This window comes from Brienomyrus brachyistius, chromosome 9 (assembly GCF_023856365.1).
Source record: "Brienomyrus brachyistius isolate T26 chromosome 9, BBRACH_0.4, whole genome shotgun sequence".
Classification (NCBI taxonomy): Eukaryota; Metazoa; Chordata; class Actinopteri; order Osteoglossiformes; family Mormyridae; genus Brienomyrus; species Brienomyrus brachyistius.
The window spans coordinates 19,646,619-19,668,983 of record NC_064541.1 but is presented as its reverse complement, the minus strand read 5'-3'; the positions used below and the strand labels follow the sequence as shown (position 1 = coordinate 19,668,983).

General features: G+C 47.7%; 1 protein-coding gene across 2 annotated transcripts; it reads left to right on the top strand.

Annotated features, from left to right (window-relative positions):
• Positions 1-1,022: 1,022 nt before the first annotated feature.
• Positions 1,023-20,963, top strand: skap2 (src kinase associated phosphoprotein 2). Of its 2 annotated transcripts, XM_049026075.1 has the most exons (13): positions 1,027-1,229; positions 1,906-2,011; positions 2,256-2,281; positions 3,166-3,270; positions 10,038-10,118; positions 10,228-10,311; positions 11,055-11,179; positions 11,279-11,342; positions 11,432-11,551; positions 14,214-14,312; positions 16,509-16,630; positions 20,148-20,249; positions 20,394-20,963. In XM_049026075.1, the coding sequence occupies exons 1-12, from the start codon at positions 1,190-1,192 to the stop codon at positions 20,238-20,240; spliced, it is 1,065 nt and encodes a 354-aa protein (XP_048882032.1). In that variant the 5' UTR covers positions 1,027-1,189; the 3' UTR covers positions 20,241-20,249; positions 20,394-20,963. The 2 variants fall into 2 exon arrangements, with proteins under 2 accessions (XP_048882033.1, XP_048882032.1); XM_049026076.1 differs by lacking the exons at positions 16,509-16,630; positions 20,148-20,249; positions 20,394-20,963 and adding an exon at positions 14,993-15,099 and having other exon boundaries at positions 1,023-1,229.
• Positions 20,964-22,365: the final 1,402 nt, after the last annotated feature.

Genomic DNA, 22,365 nt, shown 5'->3' with positions numbered 1-22,365 from the left:
CCAAATTAACAGTCCGATCGAGTCCTCGAAAGAGTGCGAATGCGACTTCAAAGGGGAAATAGGGCTGTAAATGGAAGGGAAGCAGGTTAAGTCGAGCGAAAGGGAGGGAGAAATGGACAGAGGAAGAGCAGAGAAGTAACAGGCGAACGAGGCGTCGGCTTTACTAATATACCAGTAAGAGAGCCTTGTCAATGAGCGGCCCACCCACTGAATTAATAAACTCTTTATTCCTAATCCTGTTTAGTGAAACCCACCATTGCACCAAATATAAAGTTATGTTACCTTTTATCTGATGCCATGTCACATAGTTCCGTGTGCCATTCTGGCTGAAACAAATCCTACATAAACTAAGTAAGTAAATTAAGCATAAGACCGTTAAACACAGCTCTAAACTCTTTACAGATAATATTACTGACGGTGAGCTGTATATGTATATGAAGCTGTATATGTAGATGCGTGCTGAGGTTGTGCCTCTTTCGGATATAGGGCTATTATTAAGGAGCTGGGCACAGCGAAGCAACCACGTATTTAGTCAGAGTGACAGTAACCAGGAGCTGATCCTGGCATTAAAGTATAATAAAGGAAACGTTCACCCTGTACTGCCACTCTATCACATTGTGCTTACATAAGCAGACTGACTAGCAGATACCAACAGCGACTTTCCCTTGTGGAAAAGGCACATAGGAAATCAAACTTCAAACAAACCCAACATGCCGAGTTAGTGTTGGGTTTCGGCTGTGATCCTTACCTGAGCAAGCATTAATAAAAATGCGTGCATGAGGGTAACGTTTACCAGCAGGACCTCAGTTTATTATGTTGGTTTCACATGTGGTTCCCATATGTGTGCGTGTCTATATATACATCCTACACAGTATATAGTATATATAGTATATATATAAAATACTAGTCTGTTAGACCTTACAGACAGTTACTGTAACGTCATTCTTTAAGAACTGGATAGTTGTTGCTGCCTCGCTTGGCCAATTGGAAGGCGAGTCGCTTCCGCACAATTTGCGAACAGTTGAGCGCAAATTGCCTAAGAGGAAGTCCGACTCTGTTAGATGCGTAGCCCAATGTTTGAAAGTTTACCGAAAGCCTTTTCACCTAATCAGTGAAATGTTTCACTCAACTTCCGTATATCTAACTTGCCTGAACTTCCGTATCGAGCACAGCGGCGATCGCAGCGGCAATGCAGACAATTCCCGACGATTTAACGACACTCATTTCAGGTATTTTTCGGAGTTAAATGCATCGTTATAAAACCATGAGTCACGTAGGGTGCACTTGTGGCTTAGTTTTTTTTAACAGCCTGTTAAAAACTGATGATTTCAGCGTTGTTTGGTAATAGGGAGAACTTTTATTGCGTTTTTGTCGTAAAAACTTTATACGACTAATTTATAATTTACACCAAACAGCAGTCGAAACAAAGCCATAAATTGTTACGGATATAATCGTACTATGAAATTAGCAAAATTACCGTTATTCGTTGGAGAGTCTAGCGATAGGTTGCGGCTCCGGTAAACTTCTTTTTGTGTAAATACTTAAAAATGATCTACTGGTAAAACCGAAGTGAACGGAATCACTATGTTTCATAACACCACTGAACATCGACACAGCATTAACTGTGATATTTTACATGAAAAATCACATAGCACACTGAAGTACTAATTTGTTCCAACCCGCAGAAGCGGTTTTTATATAACCTACTTTCCTTACACTGACCCGTATTTTAGTTTACAGATTAATAATAAAAATTAACTTCCTGTAATAAACGCCCCAATTTCACCTAAAGTCGCATATTCCACTCCCTGACATTATCCCCGCGTTTGTGCCGGTATAATGCTGTCACACGCTCACGCTTGTTGTATTGTTGTACATATTGTCACATATTGCATTTATTTCCAGACCTAGAGTTTTTTCTCTCCGATGGTCTGAAAGGAGAAAATATAAGCAAGAAGGCAAAAGAGAAAAGAGATGCCTTCCTCAAACGGATCAAGGAGATCAGAGCAAGGTAAAAACCAACATTTGTCGCCATCGTTTTCTTTACAAAGTGAAGAAAAAAAAAACCTTTAACAGTACGGTTAGGAACTGCTAAACAGCGATCTGGAAATTATTCTAGAGAGAAAGGCGAAGTCAATGTTTGAATTTAATATGAGCTAATGTATATGTATCATACGCACTTATAAATTATTTGTATATGCTTATATGATGTATGACTTTTAATATGTACCCTTAAAATTATTTTTTTTTTGTAGTTATCCTCAGGATTTTATTGAAAAACGTGAGTATTCTCGTATTTTCAATTCATTCATGATAACAGGATGAATACGTTTTCACAATAAATTAATGAATACATTGATCAGTCTCATATTCCAGGCAGCTGGTCTTATGTCGGGTTTTAAGTCAGAAACTTGGTGGGTTGTACGTGTGTGTGGGTAAAATGGGGAAAGTCCTGCCAAAGGGACTTCGGTGTAACTGTCGTTTGTGTCGCCTGGTATTGTGCTGGAATGGAGGGCGCAGATCAGGGCTTTGGCACAGTTGGGTGATTAAAAACAGCAAGCAGCGTCGTCTGTGTAAATGCCGCATGTTCAATTCTCCATCATCATCATTAGGCCTGCAGAAGGAGATGAGTAGCCATTATCAGGAAGTTACAGGGTGCGGAACTGAAAATGGCAGCCTGTAGCCAAGTTCCTGAGATGAAGGCCGCTGATTGGTCACATTGAAGGTTTTCTAACTGCCCATTTGGCGTTTTTGATTAGAGATATGTGTGCATGTTTACTTATGTATAATGTGAAATTGTATAATTTGACCAAGACAAAGTACTAATCATAACTGCTTAGATGAATATTTCATCAGAGATAATTAAGGTATTTTAGCTTGATTACCTAACACCAGTTTTCTAGATCAAGGCCCCTCCAGGGACTTAAGCTAACAACTATCTGGCGCTCCAGTCCATGTCTGTAACCAGCACAATCCCTGCTGTTGTGCCCTGACCTAGGAAATGCGGAACTTCAGTTTAAATTATTATTATTTTTATTAACTTTAAATTGGTATTTTTTAATTTGCTTCCTACAAATGAACTAGCCTGTGAAACAATACACTGATCTATACCATTCACGAGTAAGATAATGAGGTAGAATCATGCATTTTGTTGGTGTCACTTAGGGGATGCTGAGGACTCTGATGAGGTCGATGATACAGACAGCTTCAATGACGGAGGATCCCTGCACTCAGAACGGGCCGACAAGGATGAGGAGGCGGGCCTTGACGGTAGGTGATATTTTCTGGTAGTCGCTTTCGCTCCCTGATGCATAGTCTGCCTGCCCTCGTACTTCCCTGTGTCTGCGGAACGCCTTACGGAGAGCCTCCTGTCTTCCATCTGGAGTCGGGTTAATGGCGTGGATTTGAGTATGGGTGCTAGGGCCTCATGTCCCTACTGATATTGCGGCAGCACAACCTCTCCCCGGGTTACGACGGGGTTATGTTCTGATAAACCTATTGTAAGTTGAAAATGCATTTTTATATAATACACCTAACATAACAAACATCATAGCCTAGCCTAGCCTGCCTTAAACATGCTTAAAACAATTAGCCTGCAGTTGGGCAAACTCATTAACACAAAGCCTATTTTATAATAAACTGTTTAATGTAACTTATTGAATAATGTACTGAAAGTGAAAAACATTTATCCGTTGTAGTCGAAATATCGTGAAACGGACCATTATAATCCGAGGGGCGTCTGTGTCACGTGTGTCTTGGTGCCCCAGGGGATTCGTAGCTGATTTCATTTTACCTGCTGAGGTTAACAATCCTCTCTGAAGCTGAGTTTGAATCCAGTGTCTAAATGAAGAGGTGAGATGTGGCTATAGAGATGTATTCTGCATACGTTTAATTTCCCATGGATTCTGTCTTCATTTGCAGAAGCCTTTTAAGGACCTTTCAAAGGGTAACATTTTTTGCAGGTGTGTGAGGTGTGTCTCCACCTGAATGTAGAGCTTTGCCTTGAACGTGTGTGTTTCGCCTGGTGACCATGTGGAACATTTATCTGATGTTCAGTAACTGGGTGTTAGCTCATTCTGCAGTTATTTGCATAATCAAACAGAGTATTTTTCTTTTTATTAAATTTTACAAATCATTAACAACCCCCCCCCCCGTGTTGTTGTTGTTAAGCTGGTGTCGATGGGTATGATGTTTTTACATTTATTATTATTAATAATAGCTTCTGCCTAAATAAAATGGGACAGAATTATCATCACTTCATTCTCTTCTTGAGGACGTTTTCTTTACTGTGGATCCATATTTTTCGAGGGTAATATCAGTCTACAGTTTGTATGTTCAGCACGTGTATAATGAGGCGTAAGCTTGTACAGATAACAAAAGGTATTGTATGTTTTTTTTCCCCAGAGTTGGAATTTAGGTTTGTAATGAAAGGTCCAAGGGGCTGTGTGGCTCTCACCGATAAAGGGGAAATGAGGGAAAAGGGAAGTAAAAAGAATTATGACGTTTTTTTATTCCTGGCTCTGAAGCAGCCGCCTAATCTGGGCCTGTTGGGCTGTGTGGAACAGCTCCTGTACTGATCTGCCTTCTGATATGAAAGCCTGGGCCAGACAGTCACCAGTAGCCGGTCCTGCGGGGGCTATCAGGCCAGACTGGAGCCTTTGTGCTGGCGTCTGTCCTACCAGTCGAGCCGCTCCATTAGATTTATTGGGGGGTCGGGCTTCTGTCCCTGCTCATTATGGGACTGCTGCTCCCAGAGCAGCAGTGGGGGGGGGTTTCCCCATGTACCTCCCTTTCTCCTCCTCTCTCGAGTTGATAGGTTGTTTCTGTCCCAGCCAGATGGCAGCCTCTCCTCAGGCCTGAGTGTCTCCAGCTTGGGCAGATGAGGCCATTGAAATGGAGGACCGGTCCATCTCCAGGACGGGGGGGGGGGGGGGAGATCATGGCCTGGTCAGGCCACAGATTCATTCGTGCAATGAGCCGTGTCCCGCTGGAAGGTCCAGTGCCGGATCTCAGCCTGGGAGCCTAAACTCATCCATAGCTGCAATGAAAGCTATCACCTAATTCATGTGGTTCCCGTTTATTACATATTTATGAATCGGAAAGTTATGGGCTTTCCGTTCTATACGAGTAAATTTTCCCCGTCATGCCTGGTATGTTTAAAATGACCTCCTCCTGGAAACAAATTCCCTGGATAATTTGAGTATGGAGTCCATGTGTTATTTCTGGTTGCTGGATCGCCACATGCGTGTGCGGAACGTTGGCGGGTGCAGATAGCAGTGCGTAAGTATTTATGAGCTAGAAACTGTCGGCCTGCGGGTATCGGCCCTCCCAGGGGGTCCCATCCAGTGCCGCAGTGGCGGCCGAGAGCTTACCATGGCTCTGCTTTTTCTCTAAGTGACCGCAGCCCCTGTATCTCCTGCGTTCCTCGTTGGGATGTTACTGGCAGCCACCTCACTAACGGCCACCTGCAGGGAGAGATTCCTGCTCGTTTTTACGACACTGGCTGTGCTCCGGCCCAGTTCTGTCTTGCTAGTGCTCTTTCCATTTGAGTTTCTCGCTTGTTTAGCTTGGAAGGAGCGTCTGTGCTGGCCCGTCTTTACCATTTATGGAGTCATACGAGCTCAAATGGCCCAATAAGGGTTCCTGGCCCCCACCGGAGCCGACAGCTGAGAAGTCTGGCATTGTGCGTGGACGGGAGCCGTGAGTCTATGCTGCATGACAGCCACAGTAACCCTGTGTCAGTAACCCTCCGTGCGGCAGGCGGGCGTGCCGACGTGCACCAGGACCTCCGCCTGTGCTGGTGACATGTTGGAGAAATCTGGCCGGTTCCAGCTATGTGGAAACCATGCACAAAGTCGGGGGATGATTTTATCCACATGTTGATGCCAGACTCATTTACAGCAAGATCAGTAATGTCTGTGATGTCATCCCCTTAATCTGTGGCTGGTTAACTCTGCAGACATCTTCCAACCACCCAAACTGGTACAGAGACTGGTTGAGTTGGGGGGGGAAGCAAATTTAGCTACAAAGAGCATGGAATTTTTATTTATTTAGTAGATATTTTCACTCAGTGTGATATACAGGTGAGGATCAGAGAGCAGTGTTGCTGTTAATGGCTAAAGGTGATAGAATTCATTTCCTGGCAATGAGATTCCAAGCCATGACCTTCTGGAGATGGGCAGAGATCAAGGGCGTAGGTTTGCTTTCAACATTGGGGGGGACTTAATCACCCTACTGTCCATAGCCAAATTTATACCCTTGGAAAAATCCTCATCTCACTGTAGTACACACCACCATGAGACTGGCATCCCACACCTTGTAGATGGATGTAACTAATGGCATTTTTCCACTGGCATTCGGGAATCGAGCCGTACCTGACCTGTACCACGAAGAGATACTGCTTACTTTGGATGTCCACTGCAGAAGGGTCGGCCCGGTAAAGGCGTCGGCAGGTTGGAGAGTGGCAGTGATGTAAACCCGAAAGGACGCCTACTTACTGCTCACACGGTGTACATTAGTATACATCGTGATTTACTGTGTGCGGATTTTCTCTGGCCCGTCTGTGAGAATTGCTGGGTTATGTTAGCGCCAAATGCTAGTGGAATTAGCATTTGCTTGCATAAAATTGGATTATGAGTCAATTCCATTCAGCTATTCTTTAATACTTTTTTAAGTAGGGAGTAGTACATCACGATGATCAACACTACTGATAAGGAGTAATATATAAAATATTCCCTTTTTCCGTCAGATGATTCATGCATGTCAACGCAGTGAATATTTCTGTGCATTTCGACAATGGTGATACAACCAGCTTGGTATAGTCACACTTTTTGCCCTGCCAGTAAACGACGGTTCTTGGTGGAAGTGGAACACTGCCTTTACTTGGGTGACACAACACATGCCTCTCATCTTAGGCTTACTCTTGAGACCAGTGCATTATGGGGATTGCTGCCCATAATGATCCCCAACCACTCCGAGTAGACTGAGCACCTCTGATTCATATTGTGCTATGAGACATTCAACCAGTATGCAGTCATGGGGAAATGAAGCCTCGGCATTTTCTTTTCACCACCAGTAAGTTTGACTGAAGTCTAATTGTTTTGTTTGTTTCGTCTTGGTTAAACTGCGGTTAGTGCAGTGGGCCGGACAGATCCTACTGGAGGTGTTTGTTGAGGGAAAAAGGGAGTAATGGGTTTGCTGTCAAGACTGACTGGTTTCTGTCTAATCTTTAGCTTTTGCAAAGTAAGCCTTAGTCTGCAGTTGTTAGTTTGACTGACGATTATTTTGACAAATTGCGGAAATATGAGGGATGTAAATGGCGTCATAGGATCAAGTTTCTTTGAAGCCTTGTTTCTATAGTTACTGAATTTTTAAATCATGATTTCCCCCCCCCCCATGTGAGTGGAGCCTCCAGGTATTTGAGTTTCCGTGTGTGTGTGTGTGTGTGTGTGTGTGTGTGTGTGTGTGTGGGGGGGGGCGCGTGCCCTCTAATAGATTGACGTCCCACCCAGGGTCTTCTGCTGCTAGGTACTGACTGTAACTGGTCTTCCCCGGCTAGGTACTGACTGTGACTGGTCTTCCCCGGCTAGGTACTGACTGGGACTGGTCTTCCCCTGCTAGGTACTGACTGGGACTGGTCTTCCCCTGCTAGGTACTGACTGGGACTGGCTCCAGGTCCCTGCCCAGCACACATCTTATTATTAACGTGTATATATCACTGTAGTACTGCTTTATATTTATTGCACAGTAAGGGCTACTTCATACCTTTGATTTCCTAATAAAAATGTAATTTCCTAATAAAATTTAACGTCATTTTTTTCGGTGATTGTAATTTATATCGTAGGTCAGTCGCCCTAAACCTGGGGACCATAGTGTGATGGCATGATGACATTTGTTACTGCTGACCCCTTAATTACGTATATATCTGTATAATTAAATATAATCCAGATAATGCAAATTGCTACAAGCTAGAGGTCACTTAAATTACCATTATGATTGTGTAAATAAGTCAAATGTCTTACTTTGCCTTTGTTCCGTTTATAGAGCGCAAACAATGATTAAAAAAATGTGCACGCATATATTTTCTTTCAGTTTAATTAGAGCAATCAGATTTTCAATTACGGAATTATCCCAGGGCACGAAACTAGTGGTCCGTTTTAAAATATTGGTCATCATGATTTGTTCTGTATAATTAACTTAAGAGACAAGAAGGGCATTTTTAATGCTTTATTATAAATGGACACCTTAAAAAAGTCATAAATCAGACTCTGAAAAGGGTGTTCTGTACCCCCTAGGATGCAGTTAATTAAGAGCTCAGATTGAGGACGTACAGTAACGCCCTCCCCAGGATGCAGTTTGAGGACATACAGTACCCCCCCCCCCCAGGATGCAGTTTGAGGACATACAGTAATGCCCTCCCCAGGATGCAGTTTGAGGACATACAGTAATGCCCCCCCCATGATGCAGTTTCAGGGCATACAGTAAACCCCCCCCCCCCCCCCCCCAGGATGCAGTTTGAGGACATACAGTAAAACCCCCCCCAGGATGCAGTTTGAGGACATACGGTAACCCCCCCCAGGATGCAGCAGTTTGAGGACATACGGTAACCCCCCCCAGGATGCAGCAGTTTGAGGACTGCTGTTTACTGCTGAAGTAGCACCACATTCTGACATCTGTGATGCTTTGTGATGTCACAGCCATGTACTGTCTGAACCCCGTTCTGGCAGGAGGTCTTCAGCACGGCCGTGCACAGCAGGATCAGGTCGCTGAAGAATGTTCCAGTAACATCAGAGCATCACTATAGATACTGACTGAGTTCACCTGCCGTCCCGTCTTTCCATAATGGATTCTACACCCTTCCTCCAGCAGCCTTGGGACTTGAATGCACGTTTAATGTGGGCCAACAGCATAAAGAGGCTCGTTTAAGTGGGGCTGGGTGATGCAGCCAAAATGTTCATAATAAAAATGTTCATATCGGTTTGATATCGATAATTAATCATGATAAATGTCAAATCATTATTGCTTTCAAGGTTAATGGCTGATTTTGAAGAAACCAGATGGTTACTTGTGGTTTGATTCTTGATAGATTTGCCAAATAGCATTTCACATTTCGCACATCTGAGGTAGAAGCGGAAACAGGTTATTTTAGTCAGCGGGAACAACACGCTGCTCGCGTTCTTCCTAGGGTGTCTGAATTCCCTGTGGATTATCATTGGGTGGATTTCTTGTGGACTGAATTTTACTGTGGATTTTTGCGTTTTGCTGAATTACCTATATGGGATGGGCCACTTTGGGCTTTCTTGCTCTCATGGTGAGTTGCCCCGTTGTTTTGACTGCTGTCTTTCGTCTGCCCGCCCGCCCGCCCGCCCGCCCGCACCGATTCCTGTCCAGCAGCTCTATCGCATCATTGAATTGTTTTCGTCATTTAGCCCTAATGAAGATGCACAGTTGCAGTATCAGTTCCCGCTGCTAATGCTAAAGGCCTGAATCTTGTGTTGCACAAACCCTGGTTTATGGATATGTGTGTCTAACGTGTTGGTGAACGTGTAAATGAGGATCGGTGATGGGCGTGAACCAGGGTCATTCAAGGAGCATGAGAAAAACCCTCAGACTGTTATTCTTCCAGACTGAAGCTGTAATGTAGATACTTGCCTTGGTAGTTTAATATCTGTAGATGTGGTTGCGGGTGTGGTTTTAGTGAATCATTTGAGAATTCCACTAATGGTTGGTGTCCTTTACATTACCCGTTTCGTTGATTACATTAGATTACATTTTTTTGTCATTGCAAGAAGTACAAGTCATGAAATGCAGTTGCCTCCGTTTACTGATGTGCGCTGTTCTGCTTTTGATAAAGAAACTTTGATTTGATCATTCCAATAAAAAAAATGTTTTATGCTATTGATGTTGTTAAAACGACTTCCTCGACCAACCAGAATCATTTCCTGTTTTATCGGAATTTATATGGACGCTGGGATAGGTGGAGTTTCGGATGTGTTCGTTTTCTGCATCTCTGATTGGCTGCTGACTGATCCTCCCAGGTGCTCAGCAGTCCCCTCCGGTCGCCGCCCAGGACCTTCCATCCGTCTTCAAGGCGGGATACCTGGAGAAGCGTAGGAAAGGTGGGTCACCTTATGGGACACAGTCAGGCCAGCTGACCTGATCAGCAGGCAGCCGACAAGTGTTGTGGTGGCACCGCCGTTGATCGGACCTCTGAAATGGTTCCTACAGATCACAGCTTCTTTGGCACAGAGTGGCAGAAGAGATGGTGTGCCCTTAGTTACCGCACGTTCTACTACTACGGGAGTGACAAAGGTAGGGGTGTGTGTGTGTGTGTGTGGCACAGAAGGAGACCAAGTGAAGTGTTCCATGGGGACATCTGCTGTCAGGATTTTTTTTTCTTTTTATATTGTCGTTTAATTTTTGAGAGAAGCTGGACTTAAAATGTGCGTCTGGCTTTTCCTGGAGAGAAGTGTTTTGCTGCGGCTGCAGTTTTTCCTTTTTTCTGATTCCCTCTCCTACGGCGACGGGTCCATGAAGCCAGCTCTCTGCTTTTTTGCATTTTTACTGCCGCGTTATTTTGATTCCCCCCCGGGGAGTGAGTATTCCTCATCCCTGAACGGTACGCTTGCAGCCAACTGCAGAACATCATATGAACTTCTCTATGCAGCCGGTGCTGCAAGCGATCGCTGGCATCGGGGTGTACTTACACTCCCGTGATAATTGGCACGATATTGCAAAAGGAGCTTCCATAATGGATTAGCTCACCTTTCCGAACAGGATCTGAAATGCAAAACTGGCACAAGTATGTCATGATATTATTTGGCATGAGAGCTATGCCAAAAACCACAGAACTTGAATGGAGAACGAATTTTTTGTCTATCCCCATTTATGACACCAGAACATGTGTCTGCAGTCTGTCATCCCCCGGGCTGTTCGTTTTCCCCTCCTTCGCCTTCGGCAAATGGACGATCTCGCCTTAACTAGTTCACACTCGTTCTCAGTACTCAAGAGGTGCAGCCTCTAGGAAAAGTTACCTGTCTGCATCACCTGTGCAGATAAGCAGCAGAAAGGTGAGTTCTGCATCGATGGCTACGCCGTGAAGATAAACAAGACGCTCCGAAAGGATGCCAAGAAGGACTGCTGCTTCGAGATCTCCGCCCCCGATAGACGTGTCTACCAGGTTAGTCCTGGCCGCGTCGAACACACTTTGCAGTTAGACGTGGGTTGTAGGCGCCTCAACCGTATGTGGAAATTTGACGTTGACGTCGCTGCTCTGCAGTTCTGTGCCACGACTCAGAAGGACGCGGAAGAATGGGTGGAGCAGATCCAGTTTGTGCTGATGGGTGAGGAGACCGGCCTGCCTTTTTAATTAGTGTTGTGTGTTTCAGCTCACTGAGTGTGTGGCTGTTTGTGCCTGTTCTTTTATGAAAAGATATCGGATCAGGGATCATCCCAGAGGATGACGAGGAGCCGCAGACGTACGACGATGTGGGAAACAGTGCCCCAGCTGCGTCTGAACCCATTGACGAGGATATTTACGAGGAGCTCCCAGGTAAGTCTTTCCCTGAGAGGTACTCGTAAGATGATGGGCCTGCCGCTGGGTTTCCATGGAGACGTGTGTCGTGGATGGATGCTGACCGTCACCCTGCACCCAGCTGCCTCCTGTTGGTCGGTACACTTGGTCTCCCGAGCGACAGAGTCTTCCGTTAATGTCCAAGAGGCCGCTACTTTCATTACCGCGGGTGCTGTGCTGACCCAGTGATCTTTTACAGAGGCTGGGGGATGGAAACAGGAGGCCGTGATCATGGGGTTCCCTCGCTTCCCCTTTGAGACCCCAGCGTGGGCCAGTCATGTGAATGCAGGTCAACTTGAGGCGTTGTGTTGGCGCCCATGGACTGGGACCACTGGGAAAAGCTTTTCCCCAGCCACATAAAGACCGGTTGAGGGGCCATTTTTCCCTTGGAAATCCCTTCTCTCCCTGCCTCGATTACTCCTGCAGGATGTGGGCGTCACTCCTGACCGAGGGTGCTGTACATGACCTGCCATAATGGTCTATAGTTTATAAAATCACTGTTATACTTTCCCCCAGAACCCTGTTTTTTAAACCGTATTTTATTTGATGGGAAACTGTGTGACTAATGCATCCCTGCCAGGGTACACAACTTTTAAAGTCATTAGCGTATTCGTAAATAACCCCTGGGCAGCCTTTATCTTCCTTTATGCCTCAGTCTACATAAAGTCCGCTGGCTAATTTATTTCCCTCAGATGAAAGATGTTTCATTAAGTCCTGATGGCTCAGCCACCCCCCCCATCGCCCCCCCGCCCGCCCGCCCGTGACGTTTGGCAGCTTCCCGCCTTGCTCCGGCTCGCCAGCCGAGGTTACCGGGCTGATTTCAGCACTTTCGTGTCTTTTTCTTGCCGCCTGATGGGCCCTCGGAATGCCGGACACTCAGCATTTCCCATTTGGGCCGTGCTGCCCTGACCGAGGCCACTTCCTGTGCGAAGAGGCAGCCTCTTGGTCCTCGATACCAAGGCTTGAAGGAGCCCCAGGGAACGTGTTTTATGTCTCCCTGTTGATTGTATCTTAATTAAAAACAACGCCAAGCTGCCTAAGCCTCCACCCTGCCAAAGAATCCGAGCATTCAGCAGTTTACGGTTTCCATGAACCTTCTCGAAGACCGCCAGTCCCTTCGTAGGTGGCTGTTGTTGGGATCCATTAGGTGTAATTGTAGCTGTTGGGTCTCAGCGGAGCATCTCGCTTAGCTCATGTCTGCTTCTAGAGGTTAGTCAACGATTGTAACCACTTCCTGTTTTCATGAGATGAACAGACCCCTAATTTGGGGTGGGGGTGGTGAAGCAGAGACCCAGAATATTTTACATCAATCTCAGTCCCCCTCCCGTTCAGTGGGTGTGATGCAGTACTGAGCTGCAGCCCTGGGTTTTAAACATTTTGCCTAAAACCATGATTTGTTGTGGTTCCTTTCATCATAGTGGATATGGTTTGGGTACAAGAATAGGGAATTCTGTAGGCCTGTGTAGTGCTGATACTGATGTATTCATAAGGCATGAGATTTTTTGTAGAGAAATTATGTTGTGACTTTCTGCAAGTTTAGGAAGATCTTTCTGTAGTATGTTAGACATTTACAAAGCCTGAGCTGCTAGGTCCACCGTCTGTAGTGTTGTGAGGTCCTTTGACCCAGAGAGCCAAATGCAGCATGTGACTTCCTGTTGTTTTCAACCGGTCTTGACGTACATCTAGTTTGTGGTCACCCACTGCGAGAGATCGCATGCAGTTATTTTTAACTGCGGGGACATCATGTTGGATGAAAGCTCTTTTCCTCATGTGCATGAAATTAGCTGGTATGTAGCAATATACTTTTTTTTTCGTTACTTTCATGTTTGTCTTCCTCTTACTACTTACACTAATTTTTTTTGTACTTATTAAACTTGTTTATATTTTCTGCACGTCTGTTTTTGAAACATAGTGAATTTGCTGTACAGATTAAGATTAGTAAGATTTTGACCCAAAAGACCACCTTACTTTGTAAGAAAACCACCCTTGTGTCAAAGCTCTAAAACAGGGATCTGAATAATTTCGTCTTTCATATTTGTTACTTTGTTTTGGCTTGTACCCGTCAAGGGCAGCTCTACGCCGGCCGCAGTACATTTAGAATTCTGGAAAATTTCGGTTCAGTGTAGAAATCTCTCTTAATATAGGCTGAAGGCGGGCTGATGAGTCCCTCTCCCTCAGATCTAAGCCCATCTCTGTTTTATGAAACACTGTTAATTTACGGTTCAAGCAGTCGGTCTTTATAAAGATTTCATGGAATACTTGATTTGATGACAATAAATCTAAATGCTTTGTCTTGCATAACAAGAAATCGGCAGACGAGCTAGAAAAGCGTCTCATTGCAATTCAGAGATTTTGGGGAATAAGCACGTTGAATATCTTTAATTCAGTCTAATATGTTTAACGCATTCTTTGTTTAACGTTCTTGCAAAAATGTTTTCCATCTTGTCTGAGGCATGACTAACGGGCCTCGGGGGAGGGGGGGGTTTCTTTCCCCCATTTTATGATGAGAGGAGCAGAATCCGCTTCTATGAGATGAGCTGTTTGGCTTGGACCGGCACTCATCAGCTGCTGGTCCTGAACGGGGGTGGGTGGGGCTGTGGATGAGCTCCTTTGTTTGATGGTATTCCCCCCCCCCCCTCAGATGAAGAGGTCCCTCATCCTCCAAAGGCCAAAGTGGAGATCCTGGGCAAACCAGCGCCCCCTGCTGCACCTGCACCTGCACCTGCATCTGCTGCACCAGGTAACTGCACTAGCCCCCCCCCCCCCCCCCCCGAAACTATCACTCACTCTCTCCTGTCTTTTTATGTGGGGCAGCTTGCAGCTTGTGTGCTCATTGGCAGGAAAGTGTCCTCCTGCCTACAGAGATCAGCAGCGACCTGCAGAGGATGATGGTCTATATGGGGCCCAAGGGCTTCAGTTGATGCTCTTTATGCATTTTTTATGAATGGGGGAGGTATAACTGCATGCAGTGTGCAGTGTGTGTCACTGCGCCTTTTACAGTGGCGCCTATGGCTGTATAGTATAGCCATGTTGGAGTTGTTTATGTTGTTGCAGGGTAACCCTATGGATTATGGGTAATCCAGTCTCAGATGTAGGTGCTTGAAAAGCTTTCCCTGGCATGCTGGGGTATATATAGGGGCGGCTCCCAAGTCCTTGGCCCCAGCTGAAAGCTGATTGGTTCTTGGAGTGTCCGCTCTCCTGTCACTCAACAATCTAAGACGAATCATTGGCTAATAAAAAAGTTTAGCCCCTGTGTATGAATTATGGTCCGTAGAATCTCCCCGACTGGCATGGCTACTGGCCATTATTCCCTCCCCCCACCCACATTGAGATGGAGAGGACCTGATGAATCCTAGGGGACCTTGTGCTGGGGTTCTGTAGGAGGTTCTCAACATGGATCCTCCGCCTTTACTACTACAGTGCGTGTTGGACTTAGGAGAGGTCCTACTTTTGACGTGCCCCGTCCCAGGTGTGACCCCCAGGCACGGGAGGCTGGGTGACGCGTTGGACAGCCGGGGACTTTTTATGGGCGAGGTGGGTGGGGAAGCCTGTTTGGGGGGGGGGGGGGGTGACGCTGTGCTTCTCCTGCTCACAATCATCATCAGATGTCTTACAGGAATCTCTGGTGCAGCTGGGACCAGCACATTGCTGTGTGGTCTTCATGTCCGTGTAACGGGAATGTGAACTGAAAGTAATTCTCTGAACTTCTGAGTGGGCTTTCAGTGAGCACACTAAGTTAGTGTTTCAGTCAGAATCCAGGTGTACGGGGCCCACGCCAGCGCCTAAGCGCCCCCCGCTGCTGTCTGCATGCGTGACCAGGGTTACAGTGGAGCAGAAATCCTGTGTCCTGCTGATCTGGAGGAATATGGAATCGCATAGACGCAGTGATCCATCTCCCTTGCTTTTTTCTGTCGCTCCTTAAGTGCCCTCTGGAAAAGGAGTCATCACTGAGTAATGCGCTTTAATTGTTGGAATTAATGAATCGATTTTGCGAAATCCCATAAAACTGGCCTACTGACAGGAGTAAGGTGAGTGTAACATAACGCAGAGACGGCATCTCTGCCTTTCGTGGGCTCTTGCAATCTACTTTAACTCTTTCTGGTCTGTGCTTGGATTGTAGAAGTAGTTTACCCGCCTCGGCTTTGATAGACCGCAGCCACGGGAGGGACTGCTCACTTGTGCCCCCTGTTGGCATGCGGTGGTTTCCTGTTACCCCCCCCACCCCTCTAGCTGGCTCCTTTAGGCATGAGTCAGTCCTCTGCTGCCTCCTGCTGCTGACCTCACTCCTCTGCACCCTTTCACTTCCTCATTCTCTGCTCACAGATCGCCTCGTGTTACACAGACCCGTGTCACACATGCGCTAATGGGTGTAGCTACACAGCTCAATAATTTTTGTTAAATGGTTTTATTAGGAAGCCTTAATGAAATATTGATTTGGCTTTTGAAAAGTATGCTTTTGCATTATGTCAAGGATATGTAGTCATCAGAATTTAATTGATATATATTTTTTGTAGGCATTATGATATATAATTGGTTTATGGTTTGAACTAAGAGTTACATCAATCTCTCAGGTACTTGAGGGTCCCAGCGACCCTAGGACAGGGGTCTCCAGCTCCGGTCCTGAAGAGCTACTATCCAGCAGGTTTTCTATCCTACCCGGCTTCTGATGAAGCAGACCTGCTCCTGGTATTTACCTGAGTAAAGGTGTGGCTCATCAGATGCCAGGTAGGATAGAAAACTACTGGAAAGTAGCTGCCCTAGAGCCTCCCCCAGGAAGCCCGATCTGCGAGACAGCAGGACTGCAATGGGCTGCCAGACCAAATGAGCTCCGTGCTAAAATGAAAACGATCTGCAGCTGGTGAATGGGCTGTATTATAGTGAATGTTTGTCTCTCAAACATTGCTGCCCAACTGCATTCCTGTGTTCCCATTTCCAGTTCCCCCAGTGACTAAGAGCACAGATTATAAGAACTACTTCCAGGGCAAGTGGGACTGCACTGCGGACCATCCCGACGAGCTCTCCTTCAAGCGCGGCGACGCCATCTATATCCTGAGCAAGGTAAAGCGAAGCAGCCCTTCTTTTGCCCCTCGGCCGGGCAGGAACACGGCAGTGGGATCATTGCGGGCAGCTTTTAATATCCTGCAAACTTTTATATGCCCTATAAAAGTGAGCCTGGAAGGCTGGCCGGGCCCGCGGCTTGGAGCAGGGATTACATTTGGATTTCGGACGGCCGTGAACCCCAGCCTGCCCCCCCCCCCCCCCCACATCTTTCTCCAGCTCCGCCTTTTTCCTACGTGACAGCATGACATCAGGGGGGTCTGTCCAGGTTGTGATGGGTGTTTGATCGGAACGGCGAAGCGTCTGTTCTCGGGAAATTTGAAGCAACGCTGCAGCCGTGCGTGGCTGAGTCAGGGACTGGGAAGCGTGCTGGTATGTTATTGGATCTCGACCATCTCCGAACCGGATTTGTGTTCTGTGACTGGAGGGGCGTGAGCTGCCTCTCTGCTAAGTGCTGGCACTGTGTAGCCCTGTGCCTCGGACTGTTACTGCTGCGTCCCGACTACCTCTGGCATCATCAATGTGTAAGATGATTTCCTACAAAAAGTGAAATGTTCAAATAGTGATGTGGAGCCAGAGTCATAAGTTGCCCCCCCCTCAATGTCAGACTCTCTCCTATGACGTTGCTTGTGGATGTAATTAGAAGGAATTTCTTAATTTCAAGAAGGGGAGTAATTTGGTTTACAAACCTTCCTCACCCTACCGCTGATGGGATTCAAACCAACAACCTTCTGGTCATGGGCACCGAGTCTTGCAGAGCCTTATTGGCACTCACAAGTTTCTGTGTTTATGGTGGCCCCCTCCTGCCGTAGCCCTGACGAGGCTGCCAGCTTTGGGCTGCCCACGGGTCCGGACGCTGCCGTCTCTGGTGTCGCCCCGATGCTGTCAGCGGGAGGCATATTGTCGTGCTGCTCCAAGGCATAAAACGACAGTGGCGTAGTAATCGCTGCCCGTTTTCGCTCATCTCAGGTTTCGGCTCGCGCCCCCATGGCGCCCCCTGCAGCACATGAGGCAGCTCGGTTCGATTCGTTCCGGCTCGGTGCCGCCCGGGCCGTCTGACGGCCCGTCGTAGCCCCGCACTAAACGTTAACGATTCGAGTTATCGCTCCGGCCACGCTCCCCGCCGGCAGCTGTGGCCTCATGCCGTTTTACGAGCGGCCCGGCAGCTCCGCCCCCCGGCTCTGATTTCTGTCCCACTCTGCTGCATCCCGGCAACCGCAGACGGACGAGCACATGTGGCCGGGGGTGGGCCGGCGGAGCAGGAACTGCCCGAGGCATCTCCCCCGTAGCCCCATCTGTCTCATTAGCGCTACACCTCATCAACCCCCCACCACTTAGGCCCAGATAACGATGTATAGCCAGTCAACAGGAAGCCGTCACCTGCTCTGGCCTCCTCCAGCTCCTTCTTTTCCTGACTTTCAGAGGCTCCGTTCCTCGGGCCCTCTGCCGCTGCGAGCCTCTCAGGAAGACGGACACGGGAATTTAGCGGTGCGGTCACGCGCACACGGTCGTTTATAATTGCTTGTTCTTCAGAAGTGCGTATTTCAGGCGGAGCAGATGTTTGCTGTCGGGGGGGGCCAGAGCAGGCCGGTGTGTCATTCTGAAGCCTCTCTGTTTTCCCGTCTCCTACACTGAAATATATCATCTTTAGTTTTCATTTGCCTTTCCCACATATATAAATACCCAGAATATTGCTCCCTGTGCCATATATATCGTAAATAAGCTCCCATTAGGATTACGCCTTTCAAAACCGTAATGGAGAATGGCGATAAAACTGCATTTCGGCTCGGATTCCGTGCAGCCACACTTGGGTTAAGGTTTTATTTATGCACTGTAAATTTCATGCACAAAAACCGCTGAGTTAGACGCTGACTGTTTGACTAGACGCTAATGTCCTGCCTCTCTGTGTTTGGCTGCTCCCAGTCTTCAGCCCCCACAGCTAACTTCCTCTGCAGGCCTGCTGAGGCTGATATGCCCCCCCCCCCATGTCTATGTTTTTGTCCATGATATGTCTGTCAGGTCGGGGTCACTGGGCGATGCTGCCCGGTGTGTCGGGCTGGTGTAGGTGTCACTGACCTCCCACTAATGGATGGAGACGTGCTGCAGAAGATGGCTGCAGGCTTTTATAGCATATGGGGGGTGGGGTGCGAGTGGGGCAGGCCGCCGGCAGGGCAAGTGCCATTTCTAACGCACTTCGTGGAGGTGGGGGGGGTTCATTTGGCCCACTGCTCCGACAAGCCTGTTTTTATCTCTCGGGCGCAGAGGTGCTAGTTCACAGCTGTTTAAAGTGGAGACTTTATACTGTTCCGTTTTATTGTGGAGCTCTTCGCGGGCAGAGAGGCACAAAGGCTCTGGTGATGCCTTCAGCTGTGCTCAAATAACAGGGGGGGAGGGCGAGGGGCGGGGGGGGGGGGGCTGCAGTAATAAAAGCAGATCAAAGCGAACTGGAGTCGTGGCCCAACAGTATTAGTGGTGGCCATGGTCCGAAGCCAGCACTGGACCGGCCGCTGTTTGGCCCGGCCTGCCTCTCTTTCAGGGGCCGTCAAACCTGTGCTGCTGTTGCTTTCTTTGAACCCGTGATGCACTTCAAGCTTCTCTCCTGCAGGGGGAGCTCATTCCACGTTCAGGTCCCTGCTGCCCAGTGCTGCAGCAGAAAGGCTCTGGCAAGACTGTTCGCTGTATCACCTGCTAGGGGGATGCTTCGGCCATGCGCTTCACTGCGGTACACTGCGGTACACTGCGGTACACTGCACTTATGTACCGACAGTCTTGGATGCCGGGAGTGAAATGCTTGCTGACACTTTTGTGAGGTTCTGACGACTCTATTGAGTAAGTTTTAAAAAACAGACTCTGGAGTCTGGAAATGGGCAGGAACTCGAGAGAAGCAGACTTCCTGCCAAGCCGGCCCGTGCCGGTACCGCTGTGGCCCAATCTGCAGGACGTCGCCCCGGTTCTTCCCCGGTATCCCCCTTTGCCGTCCCTTTGCCGGCTGTTCTTGTCAGTTCCCACTGGACCGAATGAGCATTCGATGGATTTACCAGCGGTCCTGATGTCGGATGGGCCTGGAGAACGAGTGTGGTGGGAGGCGGGTGGGGGGGTGTGTGTGTGTGGGGGGGGTGTGTGTGTGGGTGCGGGGGGGTGCGGGGGGGTGTGTGTGTGGGGGGGTGGGGGGGGGTGGGTGCGTGGGGGTGGGGTTCCGAATCAGGAGTCTGGCGTTAGATCTGCTCCTCATTAGAGCAGGAATGAGTGCAGAGCACGATCATCTGGTCTTCATCAGCTGCAGCACTGTGCAGTGGGGAAGCGGGTGGATTAGCGTGCCGAGGACTCGTACAGGGGGGTGGGCTGGGGGGGGGGCTGTAGCTAAACACTGATATCTCTGTTGCTCGAGAGCTCATTTGTATTAAAAAAAAAAATTGATAGGTTACTGTTTTGAAATTGCGTGTTCCCCCAAGGTGTTATTTGTGGGGGGTGTCTCCCGTGATGTCATGGTGCTCAGACCCCCCCCCTCCCCCTCTAGGAGTATGAGAACTTTGGCTGGTGGGTCGGCGAGCTGAAGGGCTTCATCGGCATCGTACCCAAAGATTACCTCATGGAGCTGTACGCTATATGAGGCACTGAGGTAAGTGTGCTTCAGTGCTGTGCCTGCTGCGCCCCCCAGGCAGGTGGAGGTGCTGAAAATAACACCCCCGTCTGCCCCACTTCCTGTTTGTGTACGTCTGGCATGCTGCACTTTCACACTAGTTACTCTCCTGCTTTTTTGTAGGTGTTCCTGAAGCCCCGCCCCTCTGCAGCAGGGCAGGATGTGAACTGGACCTCCCGTGCGATTCCTTCCTGCCGTTCGCTTGCACGTCGGGATGTATGAAATCAGAAAAGACAGACAGAAAGATAAAAGCTGCCTTGGTTTGTGCCTCAACCACAAGCAGAAAGCAGATCTACCTGTATAAAGTTATTTATACCAACCAAAGGGACACAAAGGAGCACATCACTGCATCTTCCCCCATTTTCATTTACTCATATCTGCTCTGTCCAAAAACCTGCATGGAGAATGTTGTTAAGCAGCTACCTGCTTGGCAGTAGCTATAGGCACCGTATCTTTTCCACTCTCCCACTTAATATGATGCCTACAGTGTTGGCCTCTTCAGCCTGAGCTCTGTGTGTTTCTGCAAGGCAGCTTCGCTGTTGACCTGTAAGCAATAACTACCAGCTAGAATAAAAGAGTTGCTGTTATATGACACTTGTACACTAGATGGCAGAATTGTTCAATACCTTTTTTTTTCCCCACACCCTTTACCAGCTGTGTTCAATTAAACTTCCCATTGCAATAGAAGTGGAATTTGTTGGGCTGAACCGGACTCTTTCATCTGCACATATTGGGAATGCTAGATATTTTTATGGCTTATATACGGAACTCCTTTACCAGCTTTTAAAGGAAAAGATACCATTTGTGTATGTATGTATGTATGTGTGTGTGTGTGTGTGAATTTTTGTTGCATTAACTAAGGGGGTGAAGAATTCAGTTTGCAGAGGCACGTGTGTAACTTTTACATGGCCGTAGTTGGGTCATTACAAAGTCTGCAGAGTTTCGAGTAGAAGAAACGGTAGGTTATGCTGTCAGAGGGAGGCAATGAAAGAAAACCAGCGACCTGGGTGACGGACGGCAAACGGAGGACTGCTGCTGTGCTTAGGAGGAAGGAGGACTAAGGGGAAGGTTTCTTTAGCGGGAGGATCCGCACATGTGAAAGTCTAGGTGCAGCTTGTGGTGCTTTAGCAGAGAAATGGGCTGCAGCGGGCCCCACACATGCCGTCACTGAGCAGGGCCCAGGCTGGGGGCCCGAGCATAGGGGCCTTATTCTATTTCAGAGTCAGAGAGTTTTATTGTCAATTCCTTCACATGTACTAGCCATATAAAGATATCGAGATTACGTTTCCCACTGTCCCTTGCGTACATTAGACAAACAATACAGGACGGGACGAACTATAAAGTGCACAGAACAACAACATAACAACGTAACCTGTGTTATACCAAAGTCTAACGCTATTTCTAAACACTAAAAATACAGTGGACAGACAAGACGGGACAGACAAGTGTCCAAGTACAGCACAACAGTACAAGTACAGCACAACAGAAAACATGTATGTGCAGTAAACAGTGAGTAAACGGTAAACAGGTCTTGCTGACATTCAGAAGGAGATTGTTGTTCTTGCACCACGTGGTCAGAAGACTGGCCTCTTCCCTGTAGTGAGTCTCGTCCCCCTTGGTGATGAGACCCACCAGGGTTGTGTCATCCGCAAACGTCACCAGATGATTGGTGCTGTAGGTTGGTGTGCAGTCGTGGGTCAATAAGGTGAAGAGCAGAGGACTGAGCACACATCCTTGTGGAACCCCTGTGTTCAGTGTGATGGTACTTGAGGTGTTATTTCCAACCCTTACTGCTTGTGGTCTCTGGCTTAGGAAGTCCAGCAGCCAGTTGGAGAGTGAGGTGCTGAGGTCCAGTTTGTCAAGTTTGCAGATGAGTTGTTGTGGTATTATGGTATTGAATGCTGAACCATAATACCACAACAAGTTATCTGCAACTCATTTGCATGGTTTATTATTTTATGGGGGTGAGGGGATATAGAAAATACTTGAAGCTGCTCATGTTATGGAGGATAAGGAGCCACCATCTGCTTAATGTCAGAGAAGCTGACATTCGGTGACGCCCGATGTTCCGCCCCGGCTGGGTGAAGGAGAACTG

Coding starts and splice junctions, on each gene's coding strand:
- skap2 (XM_049026075.1), top strand. CDS start 1,190: ATGCAGACAATTCCCGACGATTTAACGACACTCATTTCAG. Junction 3,271..10,037: donor TGAGGAGGCGGGCCTTGACG/GTAGGTGATATT, acceptor TGATCCTCCCAG/GTGCTCAGCAGTCCCCTCCG. Junction 11,343..11,431: donor GATCCAGTTTGTGCTGATGG/GTGAGGAGACCG, acceptor TTTTATGAAAAG/ATATCGGATCAGGGATCATC.